Source organism: Chinchilla lanigera, unplaced genomic scaffold, assembly GCF_000276665.1.
Source record: "Chinchilla lanigera isolate Chin_1 unplaced genomic scaffold, ChiLan1.0 scaffold00066, whole genome shotgun sequence".
NCBI lineage: Eukaryota > Metazoa > Chordata > Mammalia > Rodentia > Chinchillidae > Chinchilla > Chinchilla lanigera.
In genome coordinates, this window is record NW_004955467.1 from 9,102,792 (window position 1) to 9,128,379 (window position 25,588).

Sequence of the window (25,588 nt, forward strand, 5' to 3'; positions counted from 1 at the left end):
CCCACCCACCCCAACCTTTTACACACCCCTCAGCCTAGCCTTGATCCAACTAGGGAAACTGTGGAGTCCCTTTGCAAAACGAAAGGGTCTAGAGAACAACATGGGAGTGGACTGGGGTCTTGCTTCAAAATCAGAACCACGACACAATTATTTTTTCACCGTCAAAGGAATAGTTCTGGCTATTTCTTCTGGAAGAGAGGAAAAATGATCCTAAAGAAAGCAATACAAATCTGACTAAAGCCTTTATCCAATAAAGTGCACAGAGCAGTCAAGCTAACTCCTAGCACAACCCCCATCCCAATTAACACAAACACTCCACCCCTCCCTAATCAACTCTTAAGGTCACAGATAGTTTGGAGCAGGCCCACCAACCATAAGAAAAATAAGAAATATTTCATAGCAAGCATTGATTCAGTGTTCATTCTGTGCCACGCACTGTACTAAATGCTTTGCATAAATTATCTCATTTTTCCCTATCTACCTTGGAGGTTTATATTGATATTTAAATTTTCTAGATGAAGAATATGATGCTTTGAGAGGTAGTGACCTTTCTAAACCCTAAAAGCCACTAAATAGTAGAACTGACATTAGAATCCGGGTCTGCCTTGAAATCCCAAACTCTAAGGCACAGAAAAGCAGACAACTATTTTTTCTAATACCATCACCAACTCCTTAATAGGCTTAATAAAGAAGGGTAGTTATAACTATCAATTAAACACTTCGCCCCAAAATGGGGTGCCACAAACTGATCCACCTACACAGAATGAAGACCCTAACTTTTCAGACTAACGCAGTACTGTTTCTTGACCCTTTTCCCTAGTTTGGGGACTGGAGTGGGCCCTCAGTTTAATAAGGGGATGTCAGGGATGGGCTGGTGTGTTTCCCAACAAACAACTCTCCTGGGGACAGCTGTCTTGCAGCTACTCCCACTTCCAACTCTAGATGGGGAGGGGAAGGTCCAGGCAGTGCAGCAGGTGAAAAAGTAAAAAGACTTGTAGGAGGCTCTTTCAAGGGTAAAGGGGCCTTGGAGAGGAAGCTCTTCCGTGACAATCTAGAGCAGGGTCCTCTCAGCCCTGCAAAGAGACAGTCTTTCAGCGACACCACACCCGTACACCTCCACCTCACAAAAATCCAGGCCAGGGTTTCCCACCTGCAGGATGCTAAGGCCAAGGGAAGGGAGAGGAGAAAGAGATGGTACGGAACTGAAACTGGACTCGGGTTAGAGGTGGGAGGGAAGGGAAAGCGGCGGAGGCCTCATTGCCTGGCAACCATCCCGAGGCACGTGCACTGGTGACATCATCCTAGGCCACCTCTAACACGGACCTTTGACCCCGGTGGGGACGGAAGGGCCCGCTGGCTGAGCTTCCTGGGAAATAGCCTTAGGGATTCTGGGAACCTAAAAAGGAGACGGAGGGAACCCAAGTGTCCTGTCATTATCTCTTTTAGTCGGGTCTAAGGCCCTTGGCCCCCCCGGCCTGCCTCCTCCTCTCCGCCTCCAGCCGCGACCTCCCAACCTATATTTCTGACTGGAGTTTGGACACGCCCCTCAGAGACACTGTGCCTTCTCTGTAGTGTAAAGATCTCTAGCGGGGCGAGAGCTGGGGTACAGGGTACCGGGTCCAGAGGGGCACTGTGTCCTACCATTGAGATCCCTGGTGCCCCCGCTGGCCGCCAGTCGGAATCTCTTTGGGTCCCCAACACTCGCGCCCCTCCCGCGCTGTTTCAGGGCGGAGTCTGTGGAGTTGAAATCAGGACACGCGAGAGGAAGAGTTATATAACCCTGAGAAGCGGAGAAGGGCGAGTGGAGACGAGGACAGACAGCCCGAAGGGAGCCAAAGGAGGTGCAACGAACTCCTGGGCGACTGAAGAGGCAGCGTTAGGGATGGGAAGGGCTTTAGTGTACATCAAAGAATAGGATTTCAAGCGAAGAGTTGGCGTGACGGCCCAGTAAAAGCCACCGGGCCGTCCCGGGCTTTCCCGCAGCAGCGTCCCCCCTGGACAGCTGCAGGGCCCAGGCGGGTGAAGCCTCGGAAAAAGGTGCTGATACACACTCTTCCCCTGGGGGAAGCAACCAAAGCCGGAGCCCGGGAAGGCCAGCAGCTAAGCAGATGGGGCCGGATGCCACAGCCCCGCCCAGCCCACCTGGGAGTACAGGCGCCAGCTGGGGGCAGGGCGGTGCGAAACAGGTAGCCGCCCTCCCAGGCCAGGCTGGACTTTTACAGTCGAGATGTCCTGAGAGAGCGCAGACCGACCCAGACGTTTACGCCCTCAGGGGTTGAGGAGCACTGCCACCGACTAGTTTGCAAAAACAGGCTCAAGACTTGGGGTGGGGGTGGGGGGCCCTACTTGCCGCGCAGGCGCAAGGGGGTGCTCGGGCGCGTGCGGCGGAGGCGGGTGGGCGCGAGCGTGTGGGAGCGCACGTGCGGGTCCCAGGCAGCCACCTCCTCCCCTCTCGTTCTTCCTGTAGCTCTATAATATCCGCTTCCCATTGGCTACTAGGGTCCTAGCGTCAGCGGCATCAGCTTCATCGGATTGGACGTAAGAAGAGCTCGGGAATCTGGCTCCCCAAGTCTCGTACGCCAGTTACTCTGGCAACAGGGCCAGCAAGCTTGGAGAGGGACTAGACTTGAGCGCCCCGCCTGGGTCCCGCCTCCGTCCACAGAGGCTCGGAGTCCACTTCTGCTGTGCCTCAGTTCGCTGCCTTCCCTCCTTCCTCCCAAGGTTCTCTGTGCCCGGGGACAAGCCGTCCTGCGCTCTACCTTCTCCATCGTCCCCATGCCGAGACACAGCCACAAGCTACAGTAGACGGGAAGCGAATCTGCGTTGCTTAGTAACCAGCTCTCTAGTCCCCCCCCTCCCCATTATTTACCCCAGCCGGGAGAGGCGGAGACTCAGTCACCCCTCCTCCCTTCACCCTCCAGCCCAGAGTTTCCTGCGAGGGGGCCCAGACGACGGGAAACCTAAGGAGGGCTCTCGGCACACCTCTCCCTCAGGCCCAGGCCAGGGGCTTCAGCTGCTTTCACCCACAACCTCCACCCTACCCGCACGCCTGCGAGCTCAGGCTGTGCGTCTCAGCCTCGCCATCTCGTGGCTACACTGGGAAGGTTCAGCTCGGAGAAGAGCCCGAGGCTGGCGAGGGCTACAAAACTAGCGATCACAGGGAAGGGGCAGAACTAGGGAGCAGGCAAGCCGGGTGAGGCCTAGTGCAGGAGGCTGCGGCGGGCGCGGGGCCGCTGCCGGGGCGCTGTGGGCTCCCGCCGGGAAGGTGAGCGCGGAGACTACGCCCCCCACCCGTGGGAGGAACTGGGGAGTCCGTGGTACACCCCTCTCTAACCACATGTGACCTCGACAGGCCATCGCACTGACGTGTCTGCCAACTCTGCCGTTTCGCCTCGCCCTTCAGTCAGGACCGCCACGCCACGCCCCGCCCTAAGGACGGGAAGGGGAATGCCAGCCCAAGGGGGACTGGGAATCCTTTCAGGCCCTTCTTGACATCTGGAGCCCAAGAGCTCTGCCTCAACAGTTCTCCCTCATCCCCACCCTGCCTCTTCCTGGGGACCCGGATGTCCTGCGCTCCAGTCTTCCCAGTGCTTCTCCCTGGACCCAGACACCCCCCCAGTTCTGCCCCTACTGAGACTCTGACGTCCCGCCCCCCTGTACGGAGATGGTTTCCCTCTTTCTGGACACCCTAGCTGTTCCCCGTTACCTGGTTGTGGGAGGGTCCCAGGTGTTCAGGCTCCCCAAAGTCTCCTGGGGGTCGAGCGGCCCCCCCGTCTCCCTGGCGGGGTCTGGGGGGGCCGCTCCGCCCAGTGGCGCAGTTGGATTTTCCAACACAAACACCCGCACCCCCCAGCTCTGCCGGCCCCGCCCCCTTCTCGTGGTCCCGCCCCTCCTCGCGCTGAGGCCCTTTCTCCAGCTCCGCCCCGCCTCTGGCCGGTCTAGCTGGCCCGGCAGCCGGGCCAAGTAGGAGGCCGGGGGCGGTGGCGAGGTTCAGGTTGCAGCGCATGGGGTCCGCCTCTGATCCCCGCCTAACACATCCCTTTTCCATTCAGATCCCGCGCCCTTCCGAAGTAAGCCCCGCCCCACCGGCTCAAATCCTGCCCGGAGATTCAGCCACACCTTCCATAGGCCCGCCGCCCTGCCCACTGGTCCAGGGCCCCGCCTCCTTTCCGCTCAGGGCTGGCCCACTTCGCTCCTTTCCACTTGCAGTAGCTGCTCAGCAGCAGTTCCTGTCTTCTGTATATGCCGGGCTTCTTCCCTCCCTGAATCACCACCATTCCACTGAGAGACTTAGAGCTTGTGGTCACGGGAGTTTTTACTGCACTGAGCTCTAATACAACTCTTGCAACATTATGGCTAGACCACTGGGATCTCCAGGGCCCCTCGGACAGTTCAGCCAAGTCAAAGCCTAAATGAAATCCAGCCTCAGTCCAAGATGCATTATCAGCCTTAGTTCCCAGAGTCCTTGCCTCTCTCTCAAGCAAGGGAGAAGAGGAGATCTCCTCAGCTGTCCAGGCTCATAAGTAGAGCAGTACCCCTCTTGATCCAGTGATCAGATGTCATGGCCCCAGACCGGAGGTCAATGCCGATGACAAAGGAGGCCCGGTCCGTGCTGCCTGCCCGGTTGGGATAGTAATAGCAGGGACAAGAGTACATGCCTGGAGGGAAGGAGAGGAAAAAAGTCAGACCCCTGTGGCCTCTTGTGGAGAGCTGGGCAGGAGCAGGTGAGGACTAGAGCAGGGAACAGGTTAGGATCCAAGCAAGGGCCTGGGCATGGCAGTGTACGCCTGTGATCCCAGCACTTGGGAGACTAAAGCAGGAGGACTGCTGAGAGTTTGAGGCCAGCCTGGGCTGTACAGTCAGTTCAAAAGCCAGCCTGTACTACATAGTGAGACCCTGTCTCAAGAAAACTAAAAAAGAAAAAAATCCAAGCAAGGGACAGGACAGGCAGGTCTCAGGGAGCTGTCCCACCCTTGGCACTCTTCTTGCGGCTCTCTGCAGGACGAAAGTGGATGGTGGGCATGAGACAGACCAGCTGCATGGGCTCTGCCTCCACCAAGCAGGAGTTCTTCCGGTCCCAGCCAGCACCCTCCAGGTAAAGGCCCCGAACCCAGACACCATCCTGAGGGAAGATGGGGACAGGTTTAGGGGAAGCCTAGACCCTAAGCTGCTGCCACCCCTGATCTAACTTGTGTTCTCTCTTCTCTTCCCACTTTGTTCCACTTTGCCCCCACCGCTCTCCCCCACCAGCTCCTCTTTTGCCCAAATGCCCAACTTCATGCAACTTCTACCTTTGGTGGATACACTAGGTTGCTGTCATCCACAGTGGAAACGATAAACTCCCAAGAGAGGCTGTCCACTGAAATCTGGGGATTAAAGATGAAAATGAGGGAGATCCCCAAAGATGAAAGCCAATATGTGTTCTCAGCACCCGGCCCCTTCCCTTTCCGCGTCACTCACATTGTTTTGGCGAGCTGAAGACTGCAACACTGCAGTGAGGAAGCCTGTGGGAAAGGTGAAGCCAGACAGCCAGAAAATCACAGGAGGCCGGGCACGACTGGCCCACAGCTCAAACTGCTCCACACGCATGGCCAGGTCCCGGGTCCATGAAGCCAGTGGCTTTTGTGAGGGATATGCCTGGGAGGAGAGGCAGTGTGTGTTCACTCACCACATCATGCAGCCAGATCCTTATTTTGAAGACCAACAGCAGCTACTAGCCCATTATATATTATAGTCCCTGCTCTTCAACTGTGAACGGGCAAACCTCTCCAAAGCCAACTTCCAGGAAAGAAACATAAAATGGAAAGTATTTATTAATAACAATAGCATCAGTAAAGATTGAGTATCCCTTATTCAAAATGCTTGAGGCCAGAAGTGTTTCAGATTTCAGAGTTTTTCTGATTTTGAAATATTTGCGTAGACTACCAGTTGAGCATCCTACTCCAAAAACTTTTCTTTGAAGATGAGGTCTTTCTTGTTAGAGCCGGGTGAAGTGGCACATGCCTGTACTCCCAGCACTGGGAGGCTGAGGCAGGAGGATTGCCATGAGTTTGAGGCCAACCTGAGCTAGTAAGTTCAAGGCACGCCTGAACATGAGACATAGTAAGACCCTGTCTAAAAAAAAAAGAAAAAAAAAAGATGAGATCTTGTTAAATTGCTTAGGCTGGCCTTAAGGTCATGATCCTCTTGTCTCAGACTCCCAAGTAGCTTGGATTACAGGTATGTGCTAGTATGCTTGGCCAAAAACTGAAACTTTTTTTAGTATCATGTTGGCACTTAAAGTATCAGATTTGGAGCATTTCAGATTTTCAGATGTTCAACCTGTAATATTCACCAGAGTAATGAGGCATCTATTGAGTATTGTAATATTGTATTGTATCTATTGAGTATTGTAATATTCACCAGAGTAATGAGGCATCTATTGAGTATTGTGTCTAGTATTGTGACTCCTCGAAATATCCTTGGGGAGATTATTACTTGCCCTGAATAATTACTTGCCCCACTAAGTTATGCAGTCAGTCAGTGAATGGCAGAGACAGATTTCAACCTCAAACTTGTCTAGCTTCGAAGCCCAGACCATCTGCAGGTTGTTCTATGCTCCCCAGAGCCAAGAGATGAGGGGGCTCATGATGAGACAGGGCTCATTGTTCCGCACTAAGAGGATTCACAGTGGTATCATCTTACCTTTCCCCAGAGTGGAGGAACATGGGCATCAAAGATGCAGTTGAAAATCTCTTCCAGGCTGGTCGACATGACAATGAGGCCCTGGATGCCCTTCTCAAGGTCTGTCAATGACAACCTGAGCAGGATGAAGTGGACAGAGCGCTGGAGATGGCACGGCGCTGGGAGGGCCATCGCAGCCAGGGGGAGGGCCTTCCCACTGCCCCCTCCCACATTCTGCAGGGCCCCTCTCTTACAGGATGGTCTCCATCAGCTTGTTGTATCTCTGGATCTCCTGCAGAAGGACCACATTGAGCGGGGAGGGATCGAGAGCCAGCAGTTTTCGGGTTCCCTCATAGTCAATCATCTCGGGGATCTTCTGCTTCACATCAGCAGCCAGCTCAAGAACCTGAGAGGGCGGAGGCTCTGAGCGCAGCCCTGTCTTCCTCAGCACTCCCTGGCTCTGCAGCGGTACGGTTAGTTCTCACCTTCTCTTCCCGGCTCTGGCCGCCAGCGCTGGTGGGTGTGATCTGAGGCTGCAGGGAAAGCAGGGTCTCAAACAGAGTTCGTGCCTCAGTTATCTGGGAGGCCACATCGGCATTGGGGTGTTGGCCGAAGGCCTCAGGGGGGTCCATGCCGGGCAACAAACTGATGTACTCCTTGTAAGAGGACAGGCTTCCATCCTTGGGGATGAAGTAGGTCTCCAGTGCTGACAACCTAGGGGGCACAGTGTACCTGTCACCGCATGGCGGGGACTCGGGCTTCCATTCCAGGGCAAGACCCCAATCCCTATGTATGTTCTGTTTAGGATGACCTGTCTCTTGCTTCCCCTCCCAAGCCCACAACCTCTGTCTTCCCCCTCCCTGATATTCTCTCCCCAAACACTTCCCCTGTCCCCATCCTGCCACCTGCTTTGTTTGTGTCTTCTAATGCCCTGCTCCCTGCCACCTCCCGCTCACCGGTAGGAAGGAGTTGATAGAGCCTGGTCACAGAAATAGTCATTGATGTAGGTGGTGAGCAGGCGCCTGTCCCAGTCGTCAGTGACGTGTCCACCGTAGTTGACGCCGGCAATGAGGTACTTGAGTGCATCCCAGGCTGTCTCCTCGTACTCATCCAGATAGAGGCTCAGCAGGTTCTCAGACACCTGTGTGTGGTCCCCACCCACATCCCAGCCCCACGCGTTACAGGAGGACTTCTGCCAATGGCACTTTTCACAGGGGCTTTCCATCAGCAGGTATTCCTACAGGGGAGCCATGGGGCAGGAAATGTAGGGAGAAAGGGCTGGGATGAAGGACCCCTGGTTAGCACAAACCTCAAAGTCAGAGTCATTGAAGCCATAGATAATGTTCCAGCCAAGCTGCAGGAACTTTTTGCGTTCCAATAATATAGAGTGAAAGAAACAGAGTGCAAACAGCAGCTTCTTATATTTGGCAGGTTTGGAGCAGCGGGTAAACTGTGGCTCTGTCATCAGTTGGTAAAGACGTGTCATGTTGGCCTTTAGACCCTGGGGACAATACAGGGCAGAGGTGGGGTGACATGCATCACGCTTAGCCCTGCAGGATCACAACCATGAACAGCTGTAGAGGTTGTTCACAGCACAAAGGTACTGGCTGAAGGGCTGAATGAAGGCTGAAATCACACTCTTGATCTTATGTGGAGATGAGCACTTATCTACAAGGATGGGTTAGCCACATAGGAAAAAATAAGATTACAGGCCTGGGGATTTTGCTCAGTGGCCCAGTACTTCCCTAGCATGTATGAGGCCCCAGGTCCCATCCCCAGCACAGCAAATAAATAAATAAGATAAAATTGTGTCCCTACTTCATACTATACTTATAAAAATCAACTCCAGAGTGACAGAAAAATGTAAATGTGAATGTCAAAACTATACTTTTTTGGAAAACAAGCAAGCATAGAAGAATATTTTATGGTTTTTTTTTTTTTTTTTTTTTTTGGTCTTTTGTTGAGACAGGGTCTCGCTGTGCAGTTCAGGCTGGCCTTGAGCTCACTTTGTAGCCCAGACCAGTCTCGAACTCACAACAATCCTCCTGCCTCAGCCTCCTGAGTGCTGGGATTACAGGTGTGCACCACCACACCTGGCTAGAAGAATACTTTAATAATCTTGGAGTAAAAAAGGATTTTTTTGAACAAGAAAGAAGTACCAATCATTTATAAAAAGCTAAATTAAACCTTAAGAGTTAAGAATTTCTATTCACTAAAAAATAAAGTAAAAAGGCAACAAAACACATAACTGACCAAGGGCTGGGATCCAGAACGAAGGAAGAAGAGGAAATGTAGGGACGGGCACAAAAGAGTCTCAAGTGTGTAATACTCAGTGGGAAAAGCAAGTTGCAGAGAAATGTGTAGCAGAGATGCGTTAGCGATACAGACTTTTGTGTCAAAGTGATAAAGGAAAGGACAAAAACAACGCATAAGTAGTGGCTTCGGAGTGCGGAGGGTAGATGATGAGGTTGATAGTATTGGGAGGAGCTACACCTGTGCTGCAGGAAACACTAACATTCTGCTTCCCGAAACAATGATGGGGGGAGAGGCGAGGGGGCAGCACAAGGCCCCGGATTTGCTGTCCAGAGCCACCCCCACACACACATGCAGAGTAGCAAGTACTGTATTCATTGAATGGTGATCCTTTATGTCTTGCATATATTGTATAAATATTTGTGTTAAGTAAATACAAGTATTACCTACTTAATATCTAATATATACAAAAAAATAGATAGCAAGAAGCAATCCAGGTACACATTCCAGGACCTTACTCAACTTGGTAACCGGCTGTGCTTCCGGGGACTTTTCCTGGCCCTTCAGTGCAGGGGTGTGGCACCCAGGGCCTGCAGCGGGCCAGTGCTCTGCCACAGCTGCTGCCGACGCCTGCCCTCAGCCCAGTGGCTTTCTTTTTTTTTTTTTTTTGTCTTTTTGAGACAGGGTCTTGCTATGCAATTCAGGCTGGCCTCTGTGTGGCCACAGAGAGACCAGTGCAATAGCAAGGGGAGCAAAATGTTAACAAAGAACATATTTTGGTAAAATAGGTGTGTGGGTTCCCTTTTCTCCTTTTTTAAAAATTGTACTGGGGATTGAACCAGTACAACCAGGGCCTTTGCACTGAGCTGTATTCTCAGTTCTTTTTAAAATTTACTTTTTATTTTGAGACAGGGTAATCCTTAAATCCCCAAATTGCCCTGGCTGTGTGGGGAGATAAAGCAGAAGGATCACTTAGTGATTTAGTGAGACCCTGCCTCAAAAAAAAAGAGGTGAGAATGCAACTTATGCAGAGGCCCTGGGTTCACCCCAGCACTGCAAAAAAAAAAGTTTTCTGTTATGCTGGTGACAGATTTCCAGATTATTTGACATTTAAAATAGGGATATAGAATCTTTTTATTGGCTGAAAAAATAAAGGTAAATAGCAATCAACTTTAAACTTTTTTATTTAAAAAAGTGTAGTGCCAGGAACAAAATGGGACAGTAAGATAATCTGTGGTGGAAGGATGAACAATCTGTTTTAAGGGTGTAGGTCTTAGGGCACTAGTACACCAAGAAGGGCTTTGTCAGATGGTGACTGGTCTCCAGAACTGAGCTTGGTACTAGAGTCAGACGTGGGGGTTTGGAGCTGAAATCACAAGGACAGTTTCTCCATAACCTTGTGAAAGGAGGAAATGTAGAACGAGAAAAGTTGGTAGTCAAGGAATAAGTCTTAAGACAGAGTCACAGACAAAGAGGAGAAAGAAACACAGAAGTAATAAATGATGTGTCAAATGTGAGAAAGAAGCCCGGCATGCTGGTACACATTCATAATCTGAGCATTCTGGGAAGCTGAGGCAGGACGATCTGCAAGTTTGATGGCAGCATAAGCAATTTAGCAACTTAGTGAGACCCTGTCTCAAAAAGCACAGTAATAATAACAAAGGGCCTGGGATGTAGCTTAGTGTGAAGGCCCTGGTTTATTCCCCGGCATCAACAGCAAAAAGGGAGAAAGGAAGGAGCACTGTGTCTGGATCACAGGGAAGGGGAGGTCACCTGTGCCAAGCGCCCCAGGCTGGCCAAGGATGGGTGGCAGGATGAGAGGAGCCCAAGCGTGCATTTGGACAGCACTTATCTGTTGAGTACCTACTACCTATTGGTCCCTGAGCTTTGCACATAGTGTGCAAAGGGATCTTAAAAGCAACAAGAAGCTTCCAAAATAACTTGAGTAAGGGGAGACATAGGTGGGATGTAGTGACATGAGCAGATTTTTAAAGGATCTGTATCACTGAATTCAATAGTGACTTTGTGATACTGCAAATAAAGCTTTTTTTTTTTTTTTTTTTAAAAAAAAGAGGGTCTCACTGTGTAGCCCAGGCTGGCCTCAAACTCATGGCAGCCCTCATGCCTCAGCCTCCTGAGTGTTGGGATTGCAGGTGTGCGCCACCACACCCAGCCAAATAAAACTTTCAGAGGAGATCAGTCACACTCAGGGTCGTATGGCTGTAGACCCAGCCAAATAAAACTTTTAAGAGAGGAGAGAAGGACAGAGGATGAGGCTGGAGTCTGGGAAGTGTGACTTTAGGAAGAGAAGGTAAGGGAAATGGGGGGGAAAATATTTCCTTGGTGTAAAATAATGAATGTGAGGACCCACGTTCTGGTTCAGGATTATTCACTCTGTGCTCCAGTTTCCTATCTGTAAAATGGGCTAGTGGTTCTTACCTAATAGCCTGCATGTGCATGTGAGTGGGTGTGTTAAATCAGTTAATAAACATAAAGAACTTAGAACAGTGGTTGGCACATAATAATCATTCAAGAACAGGGTGTGGTGGTGCACGCCCGTAATCCCAGCATTCAGGAGGCTGAGGCAGGAGTTTCACTGCAAGATCAAGGCCAGCCTGCCCTACACAGACAGTTCAAAGCAAACCTAGAAAACAGAGCAATACCCTGTTTTGTTTTGCCTTTATTTTTTTGCACCAGAAATCGAACTCAGGACCTTGCACTTGCCAGGCAGGCGCTGCACCACTGAGCTATATCTCCAGCCCAAAACCCTGTCTTGAGAAAGAAAAATCACTTAAGAAATGTTAGATATTGAGCTAGGGATGTAGCTCAGTGACAGGATGCTTGTCGAGCAGGCCTGAGCCCTGATTTTGATACAAGCACACACAGTGTGCACACGCACACAGGAGAAGAAGTTAGATGCTGCTATTATCATTGGCACAAAGAAGAGAGAACTGAAGTAGAATTTTGGAAAGGAAAACACATTCAAAGCTGTGCTATTTTTAAAGCTAAGACCTCTCTCTGGCCTGCTGTGGTGGTGCATGCCTGTACACTCACGAGGTTGAGGCAGGAAGATCTCAAGTTCAAGGCTAGCCTGGGTACATAGCAGGACCCTGCCTCAACTAAACAAAGCAGACACCTCTCTCTGATCGTAGCGGGAGGGAAAATCAGACCACGGATCAGGTGACCCGGCTGATGCCAGCTTTGTACAGACCCCCGTACCTTCGGGGGCTCGGTGGTCATCTTGATGCTGGCCTGCAGGATTGAGATAGGGAAGTCTGGGTGGGGGCTGGAGCTGAGCCAGAGACGGAAGGCAGGGTGAGGGTCCTCCACCTGCAGCTGCTCCACCAACTTGTCCAGGTTGGGCATCCAAGATAGGGACAAGTGGCAGTTTGCCAGGAACACCCAGTGCCCTGCAAGAAGAAGCCGAGGACAGCAGGACTCATTCCCTGCTCCCCCCAACCCCCGGTCCCCATGCTCTCCATCAGGTGACAGGGGACGGTGTGCTCCGCTCAAGCCTGCTGCCCCTCGGGCCTGCTGGAAGAGAGGGACCTGTGGTCATTTAGGAATGGAGGTGGGGGTGAACGAGCAGACGGACACTGACCCTTGCTAACACCGTCTCTGAGGAGCCGAGCGGCAATGGGGGCCTGGCCCTGGCCCAGGGAGAGGGCGTGGAAGCGCTGGGCCATGCCCGTGTGCTCTGCCAGCTGGAGCAGGGCACTGGTGGGGTCCACTCCTGGGGACAGGATGAATACGAGCGGGGTTCGTGGCGTTGAGTCCTCCATCACCTGGAAGCAGGGAGACACCTCAGGCAAAAGCCACGCAGCCCAAGCGGGGAGAGAGGAGGAGTCCACAGAGGAGCGCGGAGGCAGGGAGCCCGGCGTGCGCGGAGGCAGGGCCACTGACCAGCTTCATGTTCAGCACGGGCGGCTCAATGAAGCGGGAGCCAAGGTTGGAGACGATGAAAGAGGTGACACAGAATGCCACCCGGTCCTGGCGCAGGGAGCGAACGATCAGCATCCGCTGCATTTCATTGCAGGCGTTTTCCCACTCACCTGGGCAGGAGGAGAGCAGCGGCAGGGAGAGGAGTCAGGAAGAGCCAGGAATTCAAACACAGGAGCGGGGTGGAGAGTGGAGGGACTGGAGCCCAGGCTGGAGGGGAGGAGAAAGACACGGGGGAGGGGCTCCAAGCCTGGGCACCTGGCAACATGGCCTTCTCCGGAGTGGCGTTGGTGTACCACAGGTGCCAGTCCCGGGGGTACTGCTCGAAGGAGTTCATGAGTCCGTGGAAGTTGGTCAGTTTGTCCAGCTCTGTGATGTTATCCCAGTAGGCATCTGCAAGCCAGCTAGTGCACGGGTTGTCCATCTGACCCTCCCGATCTAGGACCTTGCGGGGAACCACAGGGAGAAGAGGGTTGACCAGAATGTGTCAAGAGAAGAGTTATTGATTTTGAAAGTTCCCAGCACAAAGACATGACAAACATCTAAGCCGACGAGTATGCCAGCTACCGTCATCTGATCGTTACGTGCTGTTATTATATATGCACTGAAGTGTCACCCATCAGGTCACTGTACCCCATAAATGTGTACAGTTATGATGCTGATGATTGAAACTAGGGCCTTGCACATACTAGGCGAGCATTCTACCACAGAGCTACACTCCCAGCTCAAAGCGTGTATTTGTAAAAAATTTTTGAGACAGCGTCTTGTTAAATTGCTACATTGCCCAGGCTGGCCTTGAACTTGCAATCCTCCTGCCTCAGCCTCCCAGAATGTTGGGATTTGAGGCGCGCATAACTAACCTCTCCCAGCATCTCTTTTTTTCCTTCCTCCCTCCCTCCCTTCCTCCTTCCCTCCCTACTTCTTTTCTGGGATAAGCAAGCCAAAACGGTCTTGCATAAAACAAAGTGAATACAAAGATGAATCCAAGATGGATAGACTCCACCTTTCCCGTGGGATAAACTGGGTGGAATGGGTGGGTGAGACGGGTGGGTGGGATGGGTGTGGGGCAGTGCTGGGGCGCTGACAGGACTCATGCTACCGGGAGCTATTCGTTGATCTTTAGGAAGCTTGCGCCCTCTGGTGGACTTTTGGTAATAATGTCTCCATCCCCTAATGACTTGGTAGCCTCTCCCTGTTTGCTTATCCTCTTTTAACCAAAAAAAAAAAAAAATTTTTTTTGCAGTGTTCACAGATGCTAGGCAAGTGCTCTGCTACTGAGCTATATGCTCCGCCTCTAAGGTTTTTGTTTTGTTTTGCTTTTAAGCTGGGGTATTGCTATATTGCCCAGGCTGGCCTCTCCAGCTCAGTCTTTGGGATTTAGGGGTAGGGTGGGGGTCGGGGGAGTTTAAGACAGGGTCTTGCTATGTAGTCCTGGCTGGCTTTGAACTCACTTTGTAGTGTAGGCTAGCCTCGAACTCATGGCAACCCTCATGCCTCAGCCTCCTGAATGCTGGGATTATAGGCATACACCATCATGTCTGGAAATTCTGGAATTTTTGATAAATACAAATATTTTTGATAAATACAAATACATGTTGTTTACCAACTATATGTTTTAAACATTTTGGGTGCATCATGGAAAGAACTGCACAAATATTTCTGCCCTTGAGGAGCCTTTTTTCCAACATGGAATTATGAACCTACGGGCAGATTATGCACCAAAAACATAACCAATACAAGTAAATGAATTATGTAGTAGATTAAAGATGGCAGTGTTGTGGAAAATAGAATAAACTGAGGAAGGGAATGAGACTGGGAGTCTGGGAGGGAGGGCAAAGTACTGAATAAGAGCAAGGGCTGGGGGTGTAGCTCTGCAGCAGAGCACTTGCCTAGCATGTCTGAGGCCCTGACCCCAGCCGGAAAAGGAGGGGGAGGAAGAAGGGGAGGGAGGAGGAGATAACCCAGAAAGCTTTCCTGGGATGAGGCTCAAAGGAGGTGGGAGAGGCCTGGGTCGCATGGGGGATGGTGCCGGCCCAGTGCGCAGCCAGGACCCAGGCTCTATAGCGACACTGGCACAAGCCTCTGAGGAAGCTGTGGGGCCTGTGCAGCTGGAGTGGCCGGAGGGCCTGGGTGGGGGGTGATGACATGGTGATGGGGACTCCAGTCAGACTGGGTCCCCGTGAAAGGGCCCTCCCCCCAGGGGCTGAGTGGAAGACTTAGGTCCTGGGGGCCCCTCAAAAGCCGTTGCTGAAATGCAGATGAGAGATGAAGTGAAGGTGGCTGATGGAATAAAACTACTGTCCAGCAGCCCTTGGAGGCTGAGGCAGGAGGATCGCCACGAGTTCAAGGCCAGCCTGGGCTGTGGAGTGAGACCCTGTTTCAAAAAACAAAAACTGCTGTCCAGGAGGGAGGGGCTGCTGCACAGGTGTCCGGCAGCTTCAAGGCCCATTGGAGCCCATGATAACGGGTGGAAAAGGACGCCTGTCGGTCAGCGCAAGTGTGCTTTTCTCCAGCCATGGTCGGCTGCTCAGGCCACACAGGCGCTGAGCAGAAGAGGTGGATCTAGAGTTGTGGTTTTGCCAAGCAAATGCCACGCAGAGAGCAAGGGGCCAAGGAGTGGAGGTGGCTGCAGGGAGAGGCTGTGACGGTGACCGTGGAGTGCAGGCTGGGAAAGGAGCAACGCGATCACAGGCACCCATGCGGCACAGGTGCGCTCCCGCAGCCCCAGGCAGCTCGTGGTGCACCTGCTCCTGGCCTGGTTTTTCTCGGCTCATTTGCTGAAGCCTTGGGCCTGACCCCAGGGCCTGGAGTCCTCCTCACACACGGCCACCTCCCCAGCCTTGACGCCTCACAGTAGGCCGTGCCTGCCGTCCAACTCACCACACCCCCACGCAGAAAGAAGTTGTACTCGTCCATGTTGAGCTTGCCAGAGGTCTCCAGGATCTTGGCGCACATGTGAAAACTGAAGAGCAATTTGTGGCGTTCAAAAAGGGTGCGGCAGGTGTACCTGTGGGAGGGACGGGAAGGATGGAGGGGACCGGTGAGGTCCACAGCGTGCCCAGCACAGACGCTCACCGAGTGGAGAGCCTGTGGCCACACAGCCTCACAGTGAGTAAGGTCTTAGTCAGCATGTAACCCAAACCTCCTGGAAACCTCAGGGGTCCTGAGAGATGACTTTCCCAGAGTTCACTGGTAACTATGCATTCAGTTCCAGAAACAAGAAACAAGACATTAACAGAGTGGGGTGGCACATTCCTTTAATCCCAGCACTCTGGGAGGCTGAGGCATGAGGGTCACAAGTTCCAGCCCAGCCTGTTTCAAAATAAAAAAGGCTGCAGATACAGCTCAGCATGAAGGCCCTGGGATTCATCCCCAGTAATAAAAAAGAAAGAAAGAAAGAAAGAAAAGAAGACACCAAGATGAGTAAGTGGTAATCTCTGTCTTTGATGAAGTCAGGCAAGGAAGGGGCGCCTTATACTCTGACACAGACACAGGCCACAGGTTGCAGCGTAAGTTATAGGGTGTGATGAGTCATTTACAGAGGTGGCAGTGGTGTCAAGGCAGGGGCTCCAACCCTGACCTGTGGAAGCTTCTGAGAGGGATTTCCCCACGGTGCAGCAGGGCTACTGAGCAGTGTGGGAAAGGCAGGGAAGTGAGTGCTCGGGGGAGGGCTCAGAGCGTAAGCAAGAGTTAGGGGAAGAGCACGCCTGTAACTCAGCACTCGAGAGGAGAGGCTGAGGTAAGAAGATCACCATGTGTTTGAGGCCAGCTTGCACTACATAGAGAGACCCAAGGGTCAAAAGGGAGAGGAGGCAGTGCTCCCCAGTCAGCTGGGGGAAGGTGGGGAACAGGAGGCTGAGGCAGGGAGAAGCCAGGTTACAGAGACAACCAAGGAGGAGTTCAAACCAGGATCGACAGGGTCAGACTGTATTTTTTTTTTTTTTTTGTCTTTCTGAGACAGGGTCTCACTATGCAGTTCAGGCTGGCCTTGAGCTCACTTTATAGCCCAGGCTGTCCTCGGACTCGCAACAATCCTCCTGCCTCAGTCTCCCAAGTGCCAGACTGTATGTTTGGAAGGCTCGAAAACTGAAAAGCAGGATGAGCTGTCAGGGGACCTCTGGGCAGTTCGGGAAGAAAGATCGTGAAGACCTGAATGAAGGCCCAGCTGGGGCAGTCAGTGAGGAGAAGGAGTGAAAACCTAGTGACTGAGAGAAGAGTCAAGGGTAACTTCTGGTTTCTGGCTTGGGTGATTGGGTGGTGGGTGCTGGTGCTGCTGACATGAAGATCCTAGTGGGAGAGGGAAGATTATAAGTTTGATCTGAAACAAACTGAACTTGAGGAGTCTGGGAGATGTCCAGAAAGAGAAGTCAAGTACTTTGCTGCTTAAAATGTTATCTGCAGACTAGGAGCAGTGCTTCCCTGGAGGCTTATTAGAGAGGCAGAGTCTTAGGCCCCACCCACGCCTCTTGAATCCCAATCTGTATTTTATTTTATTTTATTTTATTTTATTTTTTTCCAATCTGTATGTTAACAAAACTCCCAGGTATGGTTTTGTTTTTGTTTTTGTTTTTGTTTTTAGACAGGCTCTCACTATGTAGTTTAGGCTGGTCCTGAACTCACTGGATAGCCCAGGCTGGCCTTAAACTGGTGGTGATCATCCTGCCTCAGCTTCCCAAGCGTTGGGATTACAGGTGTGCACCCCATGCCCAGCCACAGTGCTTTATGTACAGACTGAGACGTGCTAAGGTTATCCAATGCACAGAGGGGAACTGAGGATATAAAATGGACTCAGCAGCCATGGGTGATGGTTAAACCGTGAGAATCATTTCCCAGGATGATGTAAGGAGAGGAGAGCAGTTGGGCAAGGATAGCAGCCTGGAAAGTGCTATGCTTGGAGTAGCCGGAGAAGAATCAGAGCCCACCACTTGGCCCCTTGCCTAGCGCACGGCAGACCCCGTACCTGTAGACAGCGTAGGTGTGGTAGTCATTCAGGTAGTCAATGCGATCCTCCAGCTTGTTGCTGCGATGGCTCTTGTCAATGCTGAGGATGAATAGGCTGATGTAGGCATCCAGTGAGAACTGGTACATAGGGTCGATGCAGCCCATGTCGTTGAGCACGAAGAACAGCACGGAGGCCCGCTGTGCACAGGGGCGGTATGCCTGTGGGAGGGGGAGGGGCGGAATGAGGGCCACAGAGGGCAGGACACCAAGGAGCGGCTCGGGATGACCAGAGGTCCTTCTTCTCGGCTGGCGGGGCACAGGGCGGAAGGCACAGGGTGAAAGGCACAGCAGCTCACCTCTCGGGCCATGTCAATGTTGATCTCCGTGGTCTCACTGGTCTCCAGCTGCTCAGTCACCTCGCTGGCAGTTACCTTGGAGGTCTGCAGGGTGTTTACCAGCTGGACGTCGTCTAGCAGGGAGCCGGTGGCCTCATTCAGCAGCCTGGGGTTGGGGAGCCAAGAGAGCACATGGATCAAGGGGCTCAGGGTGCAGGGCTGGGAGAAAGGGCTCACTGGCCCCTGGAACACTAGCTGCGCCTGTGGGTAGACCAGAAAGACGCCAGCAGGGAGCAGAGCAGTGCGGTGGAGGGTAGGTAGAGGCAAAGTCTCACCGGAGGATCTCATCCTCCAGCTCCTTGAGCTTCCTCTTGCCCGCAGCAATGTTGATGACCAGCGAATCTTTCTGTTCCTCCAGCTCAGGCCGTTCCTTCCGCACCACAATGCCTAGCAGTTGGGCTTCCAGGCCCTGGAAGCAGCAGGACTTAGGATAAGGGTCTCCCCTTGCAACCTTCACCCCTGCCATCCTCTCACACCTCCCCCACCCAAGATGCCCATCTTCAGTCGTGCAACACAGGCTTAGCCTTTTTACCAAGTTTCTGCCAAACTCCGCAGCCTCTCCTGCTTCACCCGAGCTCAGTCTGAGCCTCAGCTCTTACCCACCTGTTCTTTGACCGCAAAGTTTACAATGGTGGTCTTGGCTGAGGTCTCCGGGCTGTAGTGGGGATTGGAGAGCTTCGTGGTGATGTAGAAACGGAAGTTGGGGTTATACTCCACCTCCTTGTCTGCAATGCGCATCAGCATCTGGCCACCTGCATCCACAAGAGGACAAAGGCCAAGGGTGGGCCGTGGCCTGAGCCATTCCCCAGTGGTATCTAAAACAGTGATTCAGCCTGCCCTAAAGGGCCAGCCCACGAAGTGGAGGACACAGCCAAAGAGCCTCCGTGCCCTCCCTTGTGTCCTGGTTGGCTGGTCTCTAGGACTTGGCCCATAACCCAAGCCCACAGCAAACCCAGGTGCTGACCAATTTGAGCTACAGATTTGTTGAGCACGGGGTTGAGCGTGGGGTCCAGATATTCCTGCACGTTCTGGAGCAGCACCGGGTTTCCAAACTGGATGGCCTGTTCTAGGACGCGAAGGTAATCACTCATCTGCAGGTCAATGATCTTCAGGCCCTAGACAGCAAGGGGGAGGATGGAAGAAACACCAGGAGACAATGGCCAAGCGTAAGACCTCAAGCAGAGACGAGGCTTGGGAGGGAAGCCTACTGGGGCTGCTCAGCCTGATACCTGGTTTCCTTCCATGTTCTTGATCCATCTCTGGGCCTGGGCCTGAGGGTCAATCATGAGGGCCCACCTGAAGGGGGAGGCATCAGTTGGAAAGCCAGCTCCACTCCTCCTCCGCCTCCCGTCCCCTGCCACATCCTTACCTGTTGCCACGGGTGACGATGATGCCGTTCTCAGTAGAAAAGGCATCGGACGGCAGCCCCTGGATGTTCCAGTCCCGGACTTTGGTAGGGTTGGACAGGAAGTTATCAATGGCGAAGCGAGGTGAGCAAGGAACCTGAAGCTCCCGGATCTGGGGGAAGAAGAGCCCTAAATTTCAACTTGAGTTCAGCAGCCTTGCCTCTCCTCTTCTTTGTATCACTGAATACTCCCCAGACCCCTGGCCCCTACCCCGTTTTAGAGCTCACCCTGAGAACACACCTATACCTAGATATCTCTCTCTCTATCTCTCTGTCTCTGTCTCTCCCTCTCTTTCTCTTTGTTCTTGTGTTTTGTGACAGGGTCTCTCTGTATAGCCCAGGCTGGCCTTAAACTTGTGATCCTCCTGCCCCAGCTTCCCAAGTGCTGGGATCACAGGCATTCGCCACCACACCCTGCTGCCATCTCACCTTCCTGATCCAGATTTGGTTGACAATCTCATCCCGGTAGTTGGTCAGGAAGGGTCCCATGTAGGACAGGAAGGCAGCTGCCAGGAGACAGTCCCCCACCAGGTAGCCAAGATCCTCCTCCAGGCCCTGGTGACAGGTAAGAAGAAGCCACCTGGGCCTCCAGCCCTTTAGGGGACACTTGGAATGCTTTTGAAGGCACTCTCTTCTGGAAACATCTAGATCAAAGAAATTCTTTCCCCGCCTAAACCTCGGTGCTCTGGGAACCTGGTTCTAATTACTTTTGAGTCCCCCACCTCTGGCAGCAATGTTTACCCTCTGGTGATAAGGCCAACCCTTTGCAGAGCCAGGAGCTCGCTGAGGTGGAGACAGGAGGGCTCGTGTCTGCTGTCTGTCAGGCTGGCAGCTGTATCCAGGTCCCTGTGTGCTGCTTTCCAGCCCCACCCAAACACAGAACGGCCCCCGAGGGCCTCTCCCTCTACATTCTCACCCAGTGCATTCCAGACACCCAGGTTCCTGGACAGGACAGGGACAGGGATCTCTTGCGATGGGCTGTCAGAGCTGCCCTGCCCTGTAGCTCTCACCTTCACGGTCTCCTCCCATCGGGCCTTCTCCCCAGCCAAGCCCGAAACCAGCATCCCGGCACGCTCCAGCTTAATCTGCATCTCTTCAGACTTCTTGCGGAGCTCCTCCTTTTGCGCTAGCTTCTCATCATACTGCTTCTTCAGCATCTCCAGTTTTTCCGCCACCTGGGAGGAATCAGAGCACAGAGCGTGGAAGGCAGGGGTCCAGGGCGGATTGTTCCGAATCAAGTCATGCTCTGTGCAACCTTGGGTGAATCTCTCTCTCCCTCTTTTGTGAGGGGCAGGGTTGAGGTAAGGTCTTGCTATGTACTTCAGGCTGGCCTTAAACTCACTTATGTAGCCCAGATTGGCCTCAAACTCACAACAATCCTTCTGCCGCAGCCTCCTGAGTGCTGGGATTACAGGTGTGCACCACCATGCCTGGCTCCAGGCTGGTTATGAACTCAAAGCAATCCTCCTGCCTTAGCCTCCCCAGTGCTGGGATTACAGTCATGGGCCACCACACCCAACTGTTTCTCTCATGCAATTTAGCAAGTCCCGGTCTCAAAATGAAAAATCAAAAGGTCTTGGGGATATATATATATATATCATTGGTAGCACACCCCTGGGTTTGATTGGGGGGGGGTGCGGAGAACAGGAGTAAGTGTGAGGAGATACAATATAGGAGATGAATTTCTTTTTCCTTTCTTCCTACACTCTGTCCTGCAGCACAGAACTACTTGGTAATGCAAATCAAAACTTGGTAGGAAACTGGCTTGGTGATGCACACCTGTAATACCATAATAGCAGCACTTTGGGAGATTAAGGCAGGAAGGTCAAAAACTCAAATCCAGCTGGACATGGTAGCACACACCTATAATCCCAGCACTCAGGAGGCTGGGGCAGGAGTATCACTGTGAATTTTAGGCCAATTTGGGCTACACAGGGAGACTCTCTCAACACACACACACACACACACACACACACACACACCCCTCAAGCCATCCTGGTCAATTTAGCAAGACCCTAACTCAAAATGAAAAGAAAGGATTGGAATGTAGCTCAGTGTGAAGCCCCTGGGTTCAGTGTCCAGCCCTGGAAAAAAGGGAGCGGGCAGGACCTCTTGAAGCCACGGTCCTCTAGCCCATTTCCACAGCCAAGCCCGCTCACGTGAGGCAAGCCACTTTTTAACCATTTCTCTTTTTAATTTTTTCTCTAGTAGTTATCTCCATGTCACTGAAAAACACGCTTATGCCACTGCTCTTAAATGTATGAATCTTGCTCTTGTTCAGTTCTGCTTGGGTTCAGTACCAGCCCTGCAATGAATACATATGTATACAGGAATGTTTCTGTAGTTTTACTTTTTCTTTTTTTTTGCAGTTTTAACTTTTTCAATTAAAAAACCATCATGAAAATTTGCAAGCCTAGAACTACCTTTTAGCTAGATTTAATAATTGTTACCATATTGCTATATTTATCTCGTTTATGAGGGTTTTTTTCTCCTTGCCAAAGTATCTTAAAGCACATTACAAACTCATGAAATTTCAAGCCTAAATATTTCATCTGTAGAAAAAATAAAAATAAGGACATTTTCTTCATGACCATAGCACCATGATTATACCTAATAAAACCTTTGTCATATTTTAGAAAATAATTTCACTATTTGTCTATTTTTTGTTTTTGTCTTGTTTTGCTTGAGACAGGATCTTTCTACCCAGCCCAGGCTGACCTCAAATTCACAGCAATCCTCCTGCCTCAGTCTTCCAAGCAGCGGGATTAAGGCTATACACCACACAATCAGCGTATTTGTTTTGAAGCATGAATACATTCACAAAAATCAAAATTCAAAAGCAAGAACAGTATGTACAACGAGGGATAAGTCATCCTGTCATTCCTGACCCAGCCCTGGCCTGCCTTAGTTTCTTGTGTAGCGTTCTAGAAAATTCCACAACAGAATAGGGACTCAGTAGTTTATGGAAAAGGAAACTATAAGCACTGAGGTGACAATGGAGTTGTTCAGTATCAAATCCTTAGACCTAAAATAATGCCAGCACTCAAATGCTTTTTGGATTTTTTTTTTTTTTTACAGTACTAAACATCAAACCCGAGCTTCACACATGCTAAGCAAGAGCTCTACAACTAAGCGTGGTGATGCACGCCTGTAAAACCATAATAGCAGCACTCAGCCCCAATGAACAAATTTTTACATAAAGATTGACAGTTACATACTACAACATTGGTCTGTACTCCTTTTTAGTCCTTCACTAGTTTTGAGTTTTGTTTTGTTTTTGCAGTGATGGGGGAAGAACCAAAGGCCTCACACCTGTTGGGCAAGTGGTCTACCGCTGAGCTGCACCCCCAGCACATCTGTTAGGTTTTTAATTTGGGAATAAATGCCTTTTATCTGTTTTGTTTTTACATTGCTGAGTCTCCACCCCAGGCCTAGCACATATTAGGTAAGCACTCCAGCTGAGCTGCGTCCTTAGCCCTGCGTTACTGTTTTTTATTTTATTTTTTTGGTACCGGGAATCAAACTCAGGACCTTGCACTTGACAGGCAGGCCCTTGTGCCCCTGAGCTATATCCCTGGCCCATTATTGTTTTTAACAGCTGCAAAATAATCTTGGGTGTGATTGAACCACAATTTATTTATCTGTCCAAGTCTGCTGTGGACAGACATTTGTAGTTTTCCAACATTCTGGTATTATTCTCTGTGCTCTAATGAGTATCCTTATATGTGCATGAGCACACAGTCACACTGTTATTTCTTCTTTTCTTTTAATTCCATTTATTTTGTGAATAGGGATTTAAAAATTCCAAAGGCACGGGAGCATGAAAAAAATCTTCCTCCCAACCCCATTCCTAAATTCTACCTACCCAAGTCCTTTCTCTTAGAGGCAGCCAGCGTTACCTGTTGCACCTCCTTCCAGAAATACCCTATTCATACACAAGCGTAGTAGGGCCAGGATATAACTCAGTGGCACAAGCGCCTGCCTGGCAAGTGCAAGGTCCTGAGTTCGATTCCTGGTGCCAAAAAAAAAAAAAAGATTTCATACCCAAGTGTATTCTACACTGCTGTTTCCTCATGTATCAATTTTACTTTATTTTCCTTGTTTGGTCTTTTTAAGACAGGGCCTCGCTATGCAGTTCAGGCTGGCTTTGAGCTCACTTTGTAGTCCAGGCTGGTCTCAAACTCTCAATGATCCTCCCACCTCAGCCTCCAGAGTGCTAGGATTACAGGTGTGCACCACCACGCCTGGCCTTATGTATCAATTTTAGATTATTTTATTCACTATATGCTCTGACAGATGAAGATTTCCTTATACCTCCGCATCACTACCCATATCTATCTACTAACACTTTAGTTACCTTGTCAGTATAAATAACATATAAAACCTCATTTGACCAGACCAGGAGTGCTGCTCAGTGGTAACGCATGTGCTTAACAAGCACAAGGCCCTGAGTTCTATTCTTAGCACCACAAATAACAAATCGCTTCCCTTTATTCTGTCTCCTACAGAAGCACGGCCTGCTTTTTTCTTCACCATCCCCTGCACCTACTTTCTCAGCTATGCTTTTATTTTTACTCTGTCAAGGTTGCTAACATTTGCATTTAGAGGCCACAACTAATCCTCAGTGCTTTGCCTCAAGGCTGGTTAGAAAGGGTGAAGGTCACAAGCAGCATTGACCTTAACATGACGAGACGGTGAGCACCAGGCTGTCTGGCTCAGTTGCTTGTGACCCAGGCACACTGGGGTGGGTCAAGCACATGATGAACTGGTTGTTAAATATATGTTATCCTTCACTGTGTTCTTTCTTTCAGAAATTCTCAGTGATTGGATTGTATGTTGCTATCAATTAGGTTAAATTTGCTTTTTTTTTTTTCGGTCTTTTTGAGACAGGGTCTCAGTACACAGTTCAGGCTGGCCTTGAGCTCACTTTGTAGCCCAGGCTGGTCTGGAACTCAAAATGATCCTCCTGCCTCAGCCTCCCAAGTACTGGGATTACAGGCATGCAACACCATGCCTGGCTAAATTTGCTTTTTACATTCTTTTCTATAACCTGAATTATCTCTGCCTTTTCCCCTCTCTGGAACCATGTTTTATGATTATTTTATTTTATTTTATTTTGTGTGTGTGTGTGTGTGCCAGGAATCAAACTCACAAACTTGGGCTTGCCAGGCATATAATTTTTTGTCTTAGAGTTTTACTTCCACACTGGGAGGCTCCCTCCACCCTTTTACTTGCCTCATCTCTAGAGCTGCTCTGGTGACACTGGGAAGGATAAAGCAGGGATGTTCGCCTGGGTTCCAAAGACTTCCCTTTGGAAGTAAGCAGAACCACAGAGAACACAAGTTCCCTTTGGCCCTTCAGTGGCGGGAGGGAGGTATCTGGCCCAACGTTACCTAAGATCAGGCACTGCGGGGCCTCTCGCCTACAAACTTCATCCCATCTTCCAACCTATGTCCCTACAGGTTATAAAAGTGGTATTTTGGTGGATCAGTTTTAGTTTTACTTCTCAAAAAAAATTTTTTTTGTTTTGTAACAGGGTCTCACTATGTAGCCCAGGCTGGCCTTGAACTTGTGCCAATCCTCCTTTATTGGCCTCCTGAGTGTGGGATTACAGCCTGGATCAAAAACAAAAACTTTTTTTTTTGAGAGAGAGGGGTCTCACTTCTGTTGCCCAGGCTGGCCTTAAACTTGTGGTTTTCATGCCTACGCCTCCTGAATATCTGGGACTACAGATACGAACTACGACACCTTGCTTATTCCTCAATGTGTTTAGAATCTAGGTATTAAAATAAGGTTGCCAACTACTGAATCCTCTCAAGAGTATATTTGCAAACCAGAAAAACACATCACAAAGAGTTGCGTGAGTGTTGGGGGGGTGGCGCTGTAGGTGTGCACAGGCGCCTGGGCTTAAGTGATTTGTAGAGGCTCATTTGAAGCAGGTGGCTTTTTAGATTCGTGTGGTTGACTTTCAACCATGTAGACTGGGTGAAAG

At 50.9% G+C, this 25,588-nt stretch overlaps 2 protein-coding genes across 6 annotated transcripts in view; both read right to left on the reverse strand.

Annotated features, from left to right (window-relative positions):
* The window catches only part of Kdm6b (lysine (K)-specific demethylase 6B), a 21,420-nt gene extending 17,553 nt beyond the window's left edge, over positions 1-3,867 (reverse strand). The window contains exon 1 of one of the 2 annotated variants that reach the window (XM_005399460.2): positions 3,707-3,867. The gene's annotated coding sequence lies outside the window, so the exon portion shown is untranslated. The remainder of the gene's footprint in view (positions 1-3,706) is intronic. The other variant, XM_005399461.2, reaches the window with a different exon arrangement.
* Positions 3,868-4,297: 430 nt separating this feature from the next.
* The window catches only part of Dnah2 (dynein, axonemal, heavy chain 2), a 103,853-nt gene continuing 82,562 nt past the window's right edge, over positions 4,298-25,588 (reverse strand). For all 4 annotated transcript variants that reach the window (XM_005399458.2, XM_005399455.2, XM_005399456.2 and 1 more), the window contains 23 exons: positions 20,607-20,771; positions 20,026-20,151; positions 19,561-19,709; positions 19,421-19,487; positions 19,156-19,306; positions 18,795-18,943; positions 18,467-18,600; positions 18,153-18,297; positions 17,816-18,015; positions 15,736-15,862; positions 13,114-13,300; positions 12,820-12,968; positions 12,518-12,701; positions 12,136-12,326; positions 7,973-8,164; positions 7,620-7,804; positions 7,149-7,377; positions 6,918-7,069; positions 6,685-6,799; positions 5,461-5,637; positions 5,292-5,366; positions 4,972-5,122; positions 4,298-4,658 (listed from right to left, as the gene is read on the reverse strand). In XM_005399458.2, coding sequence (XP_005399515.1) covers positions 4,504-4,658; positions 4,972-5,122; positions 5,292-5,366; positions 5,461-5,637; positions 6,685-6,799; positions 6,918-7,069; positions 7,149-7,377; positions 7,620-7,804; positions 7,973-8,164; positions 12,136-12,326; positions 12,518-12,701; positions 12,820-12,968; positions 13,114-13,300; positions 15,736-15,862; positions 17,816-18,015; positions 18,153-18,297; positions 18,467-18,600; positions 18,795-18,943; positions 19,156-19,306; positions 19,421-19,487; positions 19,561-19,709; positions 20,026-20,151; positions 20,607-20,771 — 3,555 coding nt within the window. In that variant the 3' untranslated portion in view covers positions 4,298-4,503. The remainder of the gene's footprint in view (positions 4,659-4,971; positions 5,123-5,291; positions 5,367-5,460; positions 5,638-6,684; positions 6,800-6,917; positions 7,070-7,148; positions 7,378-7,619; positions 7,805-7,972; positions 8,165-12,135; positions 12,327-12,517; positions 12,702-12,819; positions 12,969-13,113; positions 13,301-15,735; positions 15,863-17,815; positions 18,016-18,152; positions 18,298-18,466; positions 18,601-18,794; positions 18,944-19,155; positions 19,307-19,420; positions 19,488-19,560; positions 19,710-20,025; positions 20,152-20,606; positions 20,772-25,588) is intronic.